At 35.8% G+C, this 12922-nt stretch overlaps 1 protein-coding gene across 3 annotated transcripts in view; it reads left to right on the forward strand.

The window, feature by feature from the left end:
• Positions 1-12922, forward strand: part of WDR64 (WD repeat domain 64) — a 68039-nt gene that overhangs the window by 12637 nt on the left and 42480 nt on the right. For all 3 annotated transcript variants that reach the window (XM_033512688.1, XM_015620323.3, XM_033512689.1), the window contains exons 7-11: positions 2577-2606; positions 6938-7045; positions 8653-8867; positions 9384-9518; positions 12229-12308. In XM_033512688.1, the coding sequence (XP_033368579.1) occupies positions 2577-2606; positions 6938-7045; positions 8653-8867; positions 9384-9518; positions 12229-12308 (568 nt within the window). The remainder of the gene's footprint in view (positions 1-2576; positions 2607-6937; positions 7046-8652; positions 8868-9383; positions 9519-12228; positions 12309-12922) is intronic.

Raw genomic sequence — 12922 nt, forward strand, 5'->3', positions numbered from 1 at the left:
GTAATTCTAAATCAAACTCTTTTATTATTGCATTAGGCTGTGCATAGGGGAACTGAGTGGGCTGTGATCTAGCATTCAAATTTTCCCATAAAAAGCCTACATATCTTTCTTATCAAAGGTAACTTTTTCTATATTTTTAAGTACAGCAGGAAATATACGTCTTTGTATTCAATTATAAACTTATTAGGCATTCCACACAAGTTGATAGAAGGTAGAGATGGCTAATGATAGACATTCTTCATAGAAATTTATTTAATAGAAAATAATCTGCATTTCTGTTTAGAAAATTTTCCATAAATAAAAAAATATACTACAGGAATTGACTTTTAGATATAGATTAGAAATCAGAGAATTAACTGGTTTCTACAGCTATGAAAATATCTAGAATGGACAGAAACAGTGGTTTGCAAGTAAGATTTATTCAATACAGCAAGATCTAGAAGTTTGAAAATTGTGAGTTTTACAACACTCTGTGTGACACTAGCTCACAGTTATTTCCCTCATCTGTAAAATGTAAGAAGATCTGTACCATTATAAGTAGAAATTCAGGCTTTAGATGCTGTTAAACTAAAGTTTTTACATTAATGTACATCATTCCCAGATGATTTCTATTACTATTTAGTGGTATGCACCTGTAGATGCTATGAGATAGAATGTGTCGTACAGAAACCCAGGCTATCACACATCTGTTCTCATTGGTGCTTTACATTTGTACAATTGTAATGCAACCAGTTTCTTAAAAGTTATTTCAGGCAATGCAGTAAAACTTTAAAGCAGCACTAATGCTTTCCAGGGGTTTTAGCTAATTAGTGCATAATGCTTATGACAGGAGCATTTAAACCAAGGAAGCACTCCTGCAGATGATTAAGTAACAAAGCAGTACTGCAGTTTTGGTAAATGCTGAAATAATTTATTTGAAAGCCTGTCCTCCAGAACATTTACCCTCTTATGTACCTATGAAAAATAATTTCCCAAAGTATAAGATTAAAAATAGCTCGCCTCCCTACCCACTAACTGCCCCTGCTATTTTCACATTGAATTGCTGCCTCCTCATAGGATGGTGTTATCTGACATCAGTAACTGCAGTGTAAATTATTTTACACCCAGCTGCTTAGCACAGTCAATTAGGGATGTCAACTCCCACTTAGAAAACAATGTTCTGAAAATTACTAAGGCATTATGACAGCCCCAAGATGTGCCAGGAGAGGATTAGATTGCATATTAGGAATAATTTCTTATCCAAAGGGTTGTCAACCATTGGAACTGCCTGGGGAAGTGGTTGAGTCACCAGCTCTGGGGGTATTCAAAAGATATCTAGAAGTGACTACTGGGGACATGATCTAGCAGTAGACTTGGCACTGTAAGTTTTACAGTTGGACTTGATCGTCTTAAAGATCTTTTCCAGCCTTAATCATTCTATGATTCTGTGATACTATTTGAGGGCTAAGCATTGCTTTCTGCAACAAAATATGGGCCTAATGTAACTCAACACTTGTATGCAGCTCTACACCATCAACTACTTCCAGGTTACTCCAGAATACGAGACACGTGTCTAGGTTACCTAACTTTGTTAGGTTCACATATGAATGGTGCCTAGACCAGTACATAAGACCTGTGGGAGCAGGCAGCCTTAAGGACACATTTTAGTTACTTTAGATAAAGCCAAGTCTGATACAGTGCATGGATATCCTTCTCTTGGTTAACAATACTCTTAAACTCTGCTCAAAGGCTGTCCATGATGACACCTAGTCACACCCTATCCTGTCCATAACCTAGCATCTCACTTCTATGGGAATAAGGACTTTGATCCTAGCTTTCTTGTTTATGAAATGTGGAATTGCTGGGATGAGTACAAGATACCATTGGATAATTACTGATGAGGGGCAAGGGTGAGAAGAGGTGGGAAATCATGTGTGGGTGTTTCAGAAGGGAAAAGATAGAAACTGCTTTTGAAAACTTAGTAGTTTTGTAAAAGGACATAGAAGATAACCCTGTCTCTGCTGGATGATGGTTACTGTTCAAACACTTCAGGTTTTGAACCACATTACACTGTCTACCAGTAGTTACCTTTGCTGAAAGATGCTGTACTAATGTGGGTAGTCCTGTTTGCAGCCTGAAGTGCTGCCTCTGCCGGGGATTTTGCTGGCACTAATTGGCATGGCATTGGGACAGCATTAGCTTAGGTTTCTGTATGATACATGCTATTTCTCACAGGAGCTGATGCTGTTCTAGCTGTCAATAACCATTAAAAGCACAGTTCCATCAGAAGACCAGCTGATCTGTACTCTGTACATTGTAAAGCCGAGGGGTTTTTTACTTACTTTACTCACTTCAACATCTCAATGTAGAAACCCCAAACCAAACCAGAAACTATGAAACAATTGTGAGGGAAAGTGAAGTTTTAAGTTCCTCTCAATATAAAGGGGAACAGACAGCAGGCAGGTTACGGATCTTAACTGCCTACTCTTTCAGTTAACAATTATCGTTCTGATCTGCCTGTGAAGAGATGACTTTGTTTAGACTTTTAATTTAAGAATTACCTTGTTATTGTGACAGTGGCTTTCTTGATTTTTCAGATGAAAGTTCTGGCAACCATTGAAGTTGAAGTAAGTTATTTTTTGTCTCCTTCCTGTTAAAAAAATTTAAGTAAAAATCAGCATGTACTAGATTGAAATAATTAGAAACTGAGCATTATTCTAATGCCACTTCTAACTTTCAGACTTCTGCATGATTTTTCATAGAATGCTGTAGTTCAAATAGTTTTGATTTATTCCTTTAAGTTATTGAAACAATTGAGTAACTTGATTTCTTTTCTCTGATAAATGAAACCTCAGATAAATGCTTCTTTTTCTGCCAAATTATCCTTTACCCATTACCTTGCCAGAATTTTTTCTTCTAAAATCCGAAACTTCAATTGTCACTTTGAAATTTTAATAAGTAAAATTATTAAGTTTGCTAATGAGAAGCAGTTCTACATTTTGCAAGGTAGATAATTGGCTACACAGTGCATACATTAAAACCTCATGTTTACCCTGGGAGTATCACTGCAGGTTTTAGGCAATGATCTTTCAGATGACCTGTAGACAAGAGACATCAGTCTTAGCAAACTGACATGACCCCTTGTCCTAGAAGTCGATGTAGGTATCTTATGCCAGGAGGTAGTGCATTTTGTTAGTTCTTCTTTATATATTGTGGGAATTCTAAAATGCAGAAGAAGTACTCCACACCAAAGGCCCTACTTCTCCAACTTAGAAAACAGCTCTGTGCCTGAGTTGCATTTAATTTATTGCAATAGCTGATCTGACCTGTGTAATCAGCACAGAAAGGTAACTGTGAGAAATATTCTTGAGACCAATTGACTTTTGAAAACTTTGACTACAGGAGTGCTACAGGAGTCAGTTGTAGCCATTCCTACTTTGCTTGTAGGAACCGCTTTCCCCAATTCAAATATGCAAAGGTAGGATCCTTCCGAGAGACGCCAAGGGAAAAAAGCTGGAAGAAGCTGGAGTGCTAGCCTGATGCTAGCTGCAGGGTCCCTTCCCTTTATCAGCACTAAGCATTTGTCTTAAAATGATTCCTCAATGATGTGAAGGGTTTTTTGTGGCAAAAGTAGGACAATATTTGGCAGCTGTAGCAGTATTAGGTACCATTGAAGAACATCTTTGCCATAAAACATGTGAAAGAAGGGTATGTTTAACACAATGGTATCTCCCAGTATAATAGTGCAATAGCATAATTGTTAGGATTGTGATTCCAAACAAATGCAACACTAAAGCTGGTAGTTTTATTTTCTGTGAGCATTCACTTGTTTTAGCTCTGCATCAGATCTTTGTGGGCTACCCTGATCTGCTGTCACTGTTATTACAGGCCACACTCCCATACTTTCCCAGCTGAGATGTTTCCATTTTTTCAGCCTTTCCTAGAGGCAGAAGGAAGTAGGTTAAAAATAGTTTGGATTCCTCTCCATCTTTGGGATGGAGGATCATTGCTCTTGGGGATCATTTGATCTGTTGAGATCATTACTGCTGAACATGACAGTCTCTTCTGTAGAGTATAAGGTCTTTCAGGGGAAAATCTTTGGCTTCCCAGGGACATTTGATTGACTGGGGAGCTGACAGTTGGTGAAAAGAAAGGAGAAACCCATGCCCACAACCTTATGAAATCCCTCTATGAAAGGTTTTATGGTATTTTTTGACGTCATTTTACTTTTGTTAAGTTACTATATTTACTTTTTTTGTATCAAAGTTATGAAATATTCAGATGGCTTAGTTAAAAATTACCCTTTTCTGCTTTGTGCTCTGCCTTGTCTCATGGAATTGGAATTTTTATCTAATATTCTTATTTAAGTATTTGCATTGAATGGTCCTGCCCTTGCTCAATTTAATTTCTTCTCATCTTTTCTCTAACTATTGTGCTGAAAAAGAATTTAAAGAGCTCTTATTAGACTTGAGGTTCCTGAATTTTTGGATGGTTTATGAAAGATTTTGATGCTTGTAGGACATAATATTTTAAGCTCTGTTGTTCTTTAAATCTAAATTCACAAATTGAAAGCCAATAAAATTCTGGATTTCTTTGAGATAGTGAATACAACTTTCCAGATGGTTGAAATGTATGATGCTATTAAATTTATTAACTTGGGGATTCTTTGAGAGATTTAACTCTAGAATTTGGCCACAGTTTTTCTAATGTAATGCATGTTTATAAAACTGGAAGCTTTACATCTTGATACTTTTCATCTAAACATTTATTAAAAATCAAAGCACAATATCTTACGTGGGTGTAAATCATCACCCACCATGTACTTATTAAAGATAGGTGAACAATACTAACTGAAAACTTCAGTACCAAATGATCTTAATGTGCAACTATGAATAGTAGCATATGATTAATATCTAAGTAGATAAACTGAGAAAGATGGCTTTACATTTCAGAGCTTACATTTCAGTTCTTCTGATCTGCAGAAATAACAGTACATTCTTTTCTCACTACAATTATTATGCCATTTTCCACTGTTTTAATATCATCATCAATCCTGGCATCAATACCTAATTGATGAAGCTATATATTTGTGTGTATCTTCCTGCAGATTAAGGAAGGCACTGAATTCAGGACTTATTCAGAGATAAGTTGTACTCCAAACCTTCTGTCCATTGACACACACTGATGTGTGTAGAGGGTGGCTTATAGATTGCAACAACCCTTATACTCCTGTGCTTTCTTCCATTAAGTGTTCTCATTCTTGAAGTATTTCAGAACAGAGGCCCACTCAACCAAGAGTGAGAGAGGTTTTGGCCCTGAGGATATTAAGCCAGAAAGACTGAAACACAGTAAATAGAAATAAAATTCAGTGAACGGCAGCTATCAGAACTTTCCTAGCATTGTGATGGTATAAATGGAACATGAACTATGGGTACATTTGTTAGGGGGATGTTATGGAGAGCAGGTCACATCAAGAAAAGCTGATTTCATTTCTTGATGAGATTATGTGACAAGTGAAGAGTAGAAGCATTAATATAATACACTTAAAATTCTATACAGTATTTGGCTAAGCACCACACAACCTTCTGTTTTAAAATATGACCACTGGAAAAAAACCCAGTTGCCTGCATTGATTAACAATTGTCCGGCGGACAGGTCCCAAAATTAGTAGTCAGCGTAGAATCATTGTTGAATGATAATGGGAATATTGGTAGTGAACAAATTACTACTTTCAAAAATGGAAATGAAATGTCTTTTAAAATGGCTTAGGAAAGCATAAACAGAGGCAATGGGTAAGCAAGACAAAGTGAAACAGAAGCTGTATTGAAAACAAGGGAGGAAAGATAAGAGCCCTTAAGTAACAGGATGGAATAAGAAAATGACAAAAAGGTTGATCTGGTGTACCTGTCTAGTTTGTCAAGTATGGCAACACTGAGAAATTCTTATAACCTTTCCTTTGAAGCTGAAACCTGTTACTTTGACTGCATCATCACAAGCCATCACTACAAATTAGTGACAACTACAAATGTAAAACCATCTTTTGCGAGCCATTTAGTCATAGGTATCTGACACTATTATAAGGACCTCAAAAAGCCACTGTTACCAAACTCTTCCATAAGAATTACCAAACAATCCACAAGGCCTCTGCAGGACTGACATTTTCCACATGTGTATTGTAGTAAAGGGTACAAAAAAATCCTTGTAAATGTATTACCACTTGCCTACAGATCATTAGGAAGGAGAGAAGCTTTCTCCTGCAATAGAGTGTTGATAGCCTCTGTCAGGATTTTGGACCCTTTACACTATGAGCAAATCAATATTGTGTACAACAAAGGCAATAAAAGTAGAAGCATAAGGAGTCTATACTTTGCAAGAGAAATTGTTTTACATTAATACCTGTATAATAGGAGGTATACTTGAACAATGGCTTAATATTGGGAGATGTATTTAGTTGTAAATAGTTGATCTACCTATTGGGAGAATTAAAATTATTTAATAAAGTTACTTATTTTGATAAACATTAATTTCAGTTTTGTTTTTATAGCTGAAATTTTGACTGCCCTTAAGTTGCTTTTGTTTTAAACTAAGCTGTATCCAGGTAAAAGCTTAATCTGCTTTACTATGGATGTTTTAGCTTAAGCTTTCTCTGCTCAGAGTGCTTTTCCAGAGTGTCATTACAGTTTGACTAACAGTATATGTGTATTGTGTCCTCTCCTGTGCAACATTTGTGCCTCTCAGGTGAGTCATTGATAACAGAGGTTGAGCCTGGTGCCTCTGTATCTTCATGTATGAACTATTCCTGGAGTTAGAATTCCCAGTGGAACTAGACCTAGCAGGTGCTGGTGCAGAGTATATGTGATTTATGTGGAAATGTTTTAAAATATTTACTTGCATGATAGAAAAGTTGATAAATTTACAGAGATAATCCTTCTTTAGCTACTCTTTTTATTTTCATCAGGATACTGCTTGGATCACTGGATGTGATTTCCTGCCTAATCTGAAATATGTTGTTGCTGTAACTGAAAGCACAGTCATTCTCTGGGACTATAAATCAAAAGAGATCAAGGTATTATTTTGGATCAGAAAAATGCCAAAATTAAACCTGAAAACTGATCAGTCTTCTTTTCCAATATACATTTACATCCCTTTGGCCGAGCAGGATGAAGGCTTTTAACTTTTGTCTTTGTAGGAACTCAACACAGTTGTGAAACTGTGGAATTAATACTGAACAAGGAATACTCTCTATGTGCCAAATGGGATCATTAAAATGTATTAAAAGTTTGGAAGAAGAAAGAAAAATTTTGCACAATGGTGCAAACAAACCCCCAAAGAATTTATTTTCTCTGTATACCTAGTGTGTGTGAGTGCACCTGTACCCTAAAATGTATGCATGGGCATACATATATCCCAGAATCAAAATTAAGAATCAAGGAACATGCTTTACAAGGAATACAACACATATTCTTTTTGAGGTAACTTCCCAATTTTTAAAGATCAATTTTTATGATATTTCTTCATATCCTGTGTTTTGTGCAGGACTTTCTAAGATAAAAAATATTTTGATGCTAATGATGTATGTCCAAATTGTTAAAGTTTTATTTAATGTCTTATGCATTTTTGCTGACAAATATTTTAGTTTTTTCTTCCTGTTTCTGGGACTTCTCTTAGAAATTCCAAGTTATCTGAGATGATGAGGAGAATTAAAGTAATTATTTTTAGGATGAAATTTTCTTAGGACTTGATTTTTTTCCCCCCTCCATTTAAAAGGTTGCTTCCCAAGCTCAGGCAGGTCAATTTAAGTCTTTTTGTCGATACAATTTGACTTCTTGGAGGAGGGCTCAAATATTTATTCTCCACCTATTATTCTCCAAATTCCCTCCACTCATTACATCAGTGAGAGCTGCAGGTATCCTGTTGATGAATAGGTGCAGCTCTCTTCAAGACCACGAAAATAATATATGGATATGTCTATCTCTATTATGTCTCTAATGTTTCAACACAGACAGCATTGATGCAGCTAATTCCTATGGCATGTGAGCAGCTCCCAGTTTAGGTTGGCAAGGATGCTTTAATCAAATAACAGATGGAGTCAGGCAGTAGAACCAATAACCAGCCTAATGACCCAAAATCCCGTTCCTGGGCCTTCTAGCAAAATTTCTCAGAGTCTTGCAACTGTGTTCATTCCCATTATCTCTGTTCTTCAAAAATTGAAACACCTGCCCATATTGGTGCACTTGACGCTCCTAGGCTATGTTATTAGTTAGGACTCTGATGTCGATTCTGCTGGTATATTACTGTTATATTTTGTGGTTTGAACTATTCTTTAATTTGGTTATTTCCAATTTTCTTGTAGAGAGTGTCTTATTTTTGAACTAGAAACCATATACAGTCTTATGCACCATCCCACATAGCATGCAGAGATCCTTCTTAGAATTTATAAATCCTTCCTTATTGAAATGCAAAAAGCTACCTATGAAAGAAAGTCTTGCTGAAACTTCTAAGATGTGCTTTTAACTCCACTTCATGATGGTCTTCTATAAGTTTCTGATACCAGGAAATAGCTAGCACAGGGGCAGCTCGAGATTTGAGTGCTGATGTAACTGGATAAGTAAGATAGATTCAATTTAAGGGCCCTTGTGCATTATCTAATAAACTCTCTACCATATTCCACAGAGTAATGGCTTTGTCATCAAACCAATGAAAAACTGTCTGCTCTGTGTTTGTACGGTGACAATGGCAGATAACCTGGCTAAGGATACCTTCTTAATGGGAGATGATAAGGGTTATGTTTATCTCCTTACTATCACCAGTGATGACTTCATAATGAAACAATCTAAAACCGAAAAAGAATCACAATTTAAACTCATGGACTCTGAATCTTTTGACATGTAAGTTGCTTTTGATAAAATATTTTCAGTCTTACATTATGTTTTGTTTTTAATTTGGGTTTTGTTTGCCCTAAGTGGAAGATTAGCTTCTGTTTATAAATTAACCCCATTTAAGTAATGAAAATAATTTTTCAAACTGCAGTATGATTTGCTTGTTGTTGCATGAAGGAAATGCCATCATTTTCAGAAGATTTTACAGGAGATCTAACAACTGAGAGGATGCAGAATGCAATTCAAGGGGAGAACTCACAATTGCTGTCATCCAGTTTGATAAAGGAACAGCTTTATTGTGCCCAATGAGATGAAAGCATGATTGTGACTAGAGAAGTGCATGGTTCTACCCCAAATTTCTCTCTGCTTGCATATGAGCTGGAAGAGTGGTTCTGTATCTGCCATGGATATTAAATGTTAGCATTGGTTGTGCATATAATCTCACTGACAAAATCCCTGTCCACTTACAGATGCATCACCATAGTTGCTACTCTAGCCAAATAACTTCTCCATTTATATTCCTAGTCCTAAACGTAAACTACATGATGACTGGGTTGGGAAGATCAAGTACTTTCCTGCCCTAAAACGTTTTGGATCCTGCTCCACAGACAGAATTAATTCATTTGTTTTGGATGACATAAAGCGACTAGAGGACCATTTGTAAGTATCTGACACCTTCTAGAAAACAAGAGATCAGTGCCTCATAAGATGTCATCTTGCTATATTGAATCTGACTTTTCTATTAGCATTGCTAATAAAAACAAAAATACAGTTGTTTAAATGCTTGAATGATTTGTGCGCTAGCTTTTGATGTAGGAGAGGACTGTCCCTATATGCTCAGTACTCACAACCCTTAAAATACCTCATGTTGACAGGGTTGTCTCCTCCAATTTCTCCTCAGCAAGTAATTTTAGTTAGAAAACTTATTGGTTTGTTTCACATACATCAAGTATCCATTCATTTAAAATTTATACCCAGTCAAAAATAAACTCAACTAAATTTCATTTACAGTTTTATTTTCACAAGTTTTAGTTACACAAGATTAATTCAAGAGCACAATTTATTCTGAGGGCTGTGAAGTGGTTCTACTTTGAGGCAGAAAAGAGGTTATTGCCTCCTTATTTGTGACAAGTCCTTATTCATATGGCTCATCAGTGCTATTAGCTGATTTAACTGATTCCAAGCCTAATCAGTCTGTGAATTTAGAAAAGTCTATAGCACAATTAAATAATACAAATTCAATTTGATGTAAGAAGGGCCTATAAATAACATATAAATAGAACTTTTCATTCAAATGTTTCAAAAGATTGTAAATATTACAGCTTCTCAATTCCTCTTTGAGGTACATTCAGAGAGACAAATAGATTTTTAAGGCTAGTAGCTACAATTACTATAATCTGTTTTATTTCTTGTATAACACAGGCCATAAATATTCTTGTAGTTATTCTTGAATCAGTACAGTGCCTTTGGGTTTTATGAGTATTGTGTGTCTGTTGAGGATGGGGAAAGTGAACTATGAAACATTTTTAGATTGTTCAAGGTCACATACTGTGTCAGCTGAAAAGCTGAGAAATCCTGATTGGTTTTTTTGGGGAGCTTTGGAAAAATAGAATTAGTTAGAAGAGAAAGAAGACTAAGTCTGCAGCACCAAAAGTCTAATCAAAAGAGTAGATGCTACCATCATATAATTCCATAATATCATATAATTCCATACCATCATATAATTGCAGAACATTAACTGCAACTATCTTGGTAGTTCTTTTTCATTTCACACTGGGTATAGTTGCATCTCCAAATGCAATAAGTACATATCTCTAAACAGTTTACCAGAGTAGATAGATGAAATTATATTTAGACAACTGAAAAATTGCACAGCTGTTAAAATGAAATTAATAGTCTTAAAGAAATCTATAGCTCAAATCACTTTGAAATGCCCATTTAATAAGTAACTAGTTTAAAAATATGATTTATGTGTTCTAACAAAATTAATTTCCCCAATGAACTTTGTATCAAGGAATTGTTCTTGTGCTCAAAGAGGGATGCAGTGGCTCTTCTCTCTTATGGGACTTAGGTTTGTTTGTCAATTATGACTGGTAAACAGCTATAATAATTTCTTGTAAAATATCTAAAAAAGAGAGGTATGGATATGATCACAAGGTGCATCTGTTGCAAGGCCATGGCTTGGGCAGAACTTCACAGTGCCAGAATCCCTTATTCCCACTGATCTTGGAATAGTATCAAGACTGTTCATTAAAGAGCTAATAGACAGTTATATAGTACAAAAGGTGAAAAAAAATCCTAGGAAATCTGTTAATCATACACTTAAGTAAATTATTGTTATTTTATATTGTCAAGAGAATTAAGACTTCTCTGTTAGAGCTCTGGAAAGAAATCTTTTCTGCCTCTAAATAGTAGGAAGCAAACAGCATTTTATTTGCACCTGCCTAGAAGTAACAAGCTCTGTCATTAATCCTCAAAGTTTCCAGAGTCTTTTGTCAGATTTACTGCCACCTCCATTTATGGTTTCCAATATTAATGGCTACTCTAGCCCAGAGTAGATGATTAATACTTGTCTGTATTTAAAAGGAAAAAATTAAAGGTATTCTCATTTAGTTCTGTACAGCTTATTTACACTGGCAGTCATGTTTTCCTGGGAATGACAGGACAAAACCCTGCTTTTGCTGCATCCAAAAATCAATAAAATATTCACTCATTAGTAGTGAATGGATGAAATTCAGAGAGACAAGCAGAAGTTGCTGAAAGGATGGGTTTAGAAGGGACACTGAGTCAATTTCAGTCTGTGTTGGCTGTTTGAATTCCCGTGCTTTAGCAGTGAATGCAATAGAGTAACTGTTGAGTTTCAGATACTTATGGTTTCTTCATGTTGTCATACAACACAAAAGAGGTCATATAAAGACTATTCATTATACAGCACATTATACAGAAGCAACAGAAAAGTAACTGCACTTAGTTAATGTAGCACTGAGATCACAGTAGACGTCCATGTCTGAAACAGGCAAACACAGTTTCTTTGGTACTTTTTCTCAGTGATGATCTGCTTTAAGCACACTGTGTGCAGCTTACTTTGGCAACAGCTACCATTTTAGGAGTCTGGAGTTTGCCTGTTAAAAGATTCAGGTGTGCAGACTGGATTTTTATTTATTTAATGGAAAGTGCACTCTGTGCACTGTTCCTGTTTTGTTGATGCCAGTATCACTCTAAGTCTCTGGTATAAATCAATTTGCTTTTAACATGAGATTGCATACATAATGCAAACAGCTGTTCTGTATACTGCAGAAAAATAAGGCAGGTTGACTGTAGACTGTATTTTCTGTATATTTCTTACATATTTTTTTTTTAATTATTGCAGACCTGTAAAGGAATTTTCTGTCCCTAAAGGAGTAAATGCCTTCACCTACTGTAGAAAGGCAAAAGTCATTGTCACTGGAGGTAAGTATTGGGTGTTTTCCAAGAGATTGTTCTTGGAAAAAAATTGTGATTTTTTTTTTTTTTTTATTCAAGTTAAATAAGATTAAACAAGGCTGAGCTAGCATCTTGAGAATTTCAACAATGGCTCCTGCCTACAATTAGAGGAAACAGAGGCCTTGCTTTTAACTGCTCTCAGCCCTTGTCTGAAGAGATATACTTCATGACATGAATATGTCAAGGGTTCCATCATTCAAGTGTCATTTATATGATAAAAAAAAAAGAAACAGTAAGTTCAACTATAAGGTATCTTTCTGAGTCATAGTGGCCTTGACCAGGTTATACACATTATTCCTTGCAGTATCAGCAGAGCTTCCACCCTATCACTCTTTCACTATCCTCTCATATCTTAAGCAGTCATGTTGGCCCATCTTAATACTTTCCATTGATCTCTTTGATCGTGTTTCCCCAAAATGTTACTGTATGTTCTTTCTCCCAAAGCAGACTGCAGAAATGGCACTCTTACATCCACTTCTTCCCTGTTATCCAATAGTTTTATGGGCCTGTCTACTGCAGTGGTCATGTTTGATGCTGCAGAAATGTTGCTGGAGTACGGCAGCAATCTTGTTTATATATTC

Source organism: Parus major, chromosome 3 (genome assembly GCF_001522545.3).
Source record: "Parus major isolate Abel chromosome 3, Parus_major1.1, whole genome shotgun sequence".
NCBI classification, from domain to species: Eukaryota; Metazoa; Chordata; class Aves; order Passeriformes; family Paridae; genus Parus; species Parus major.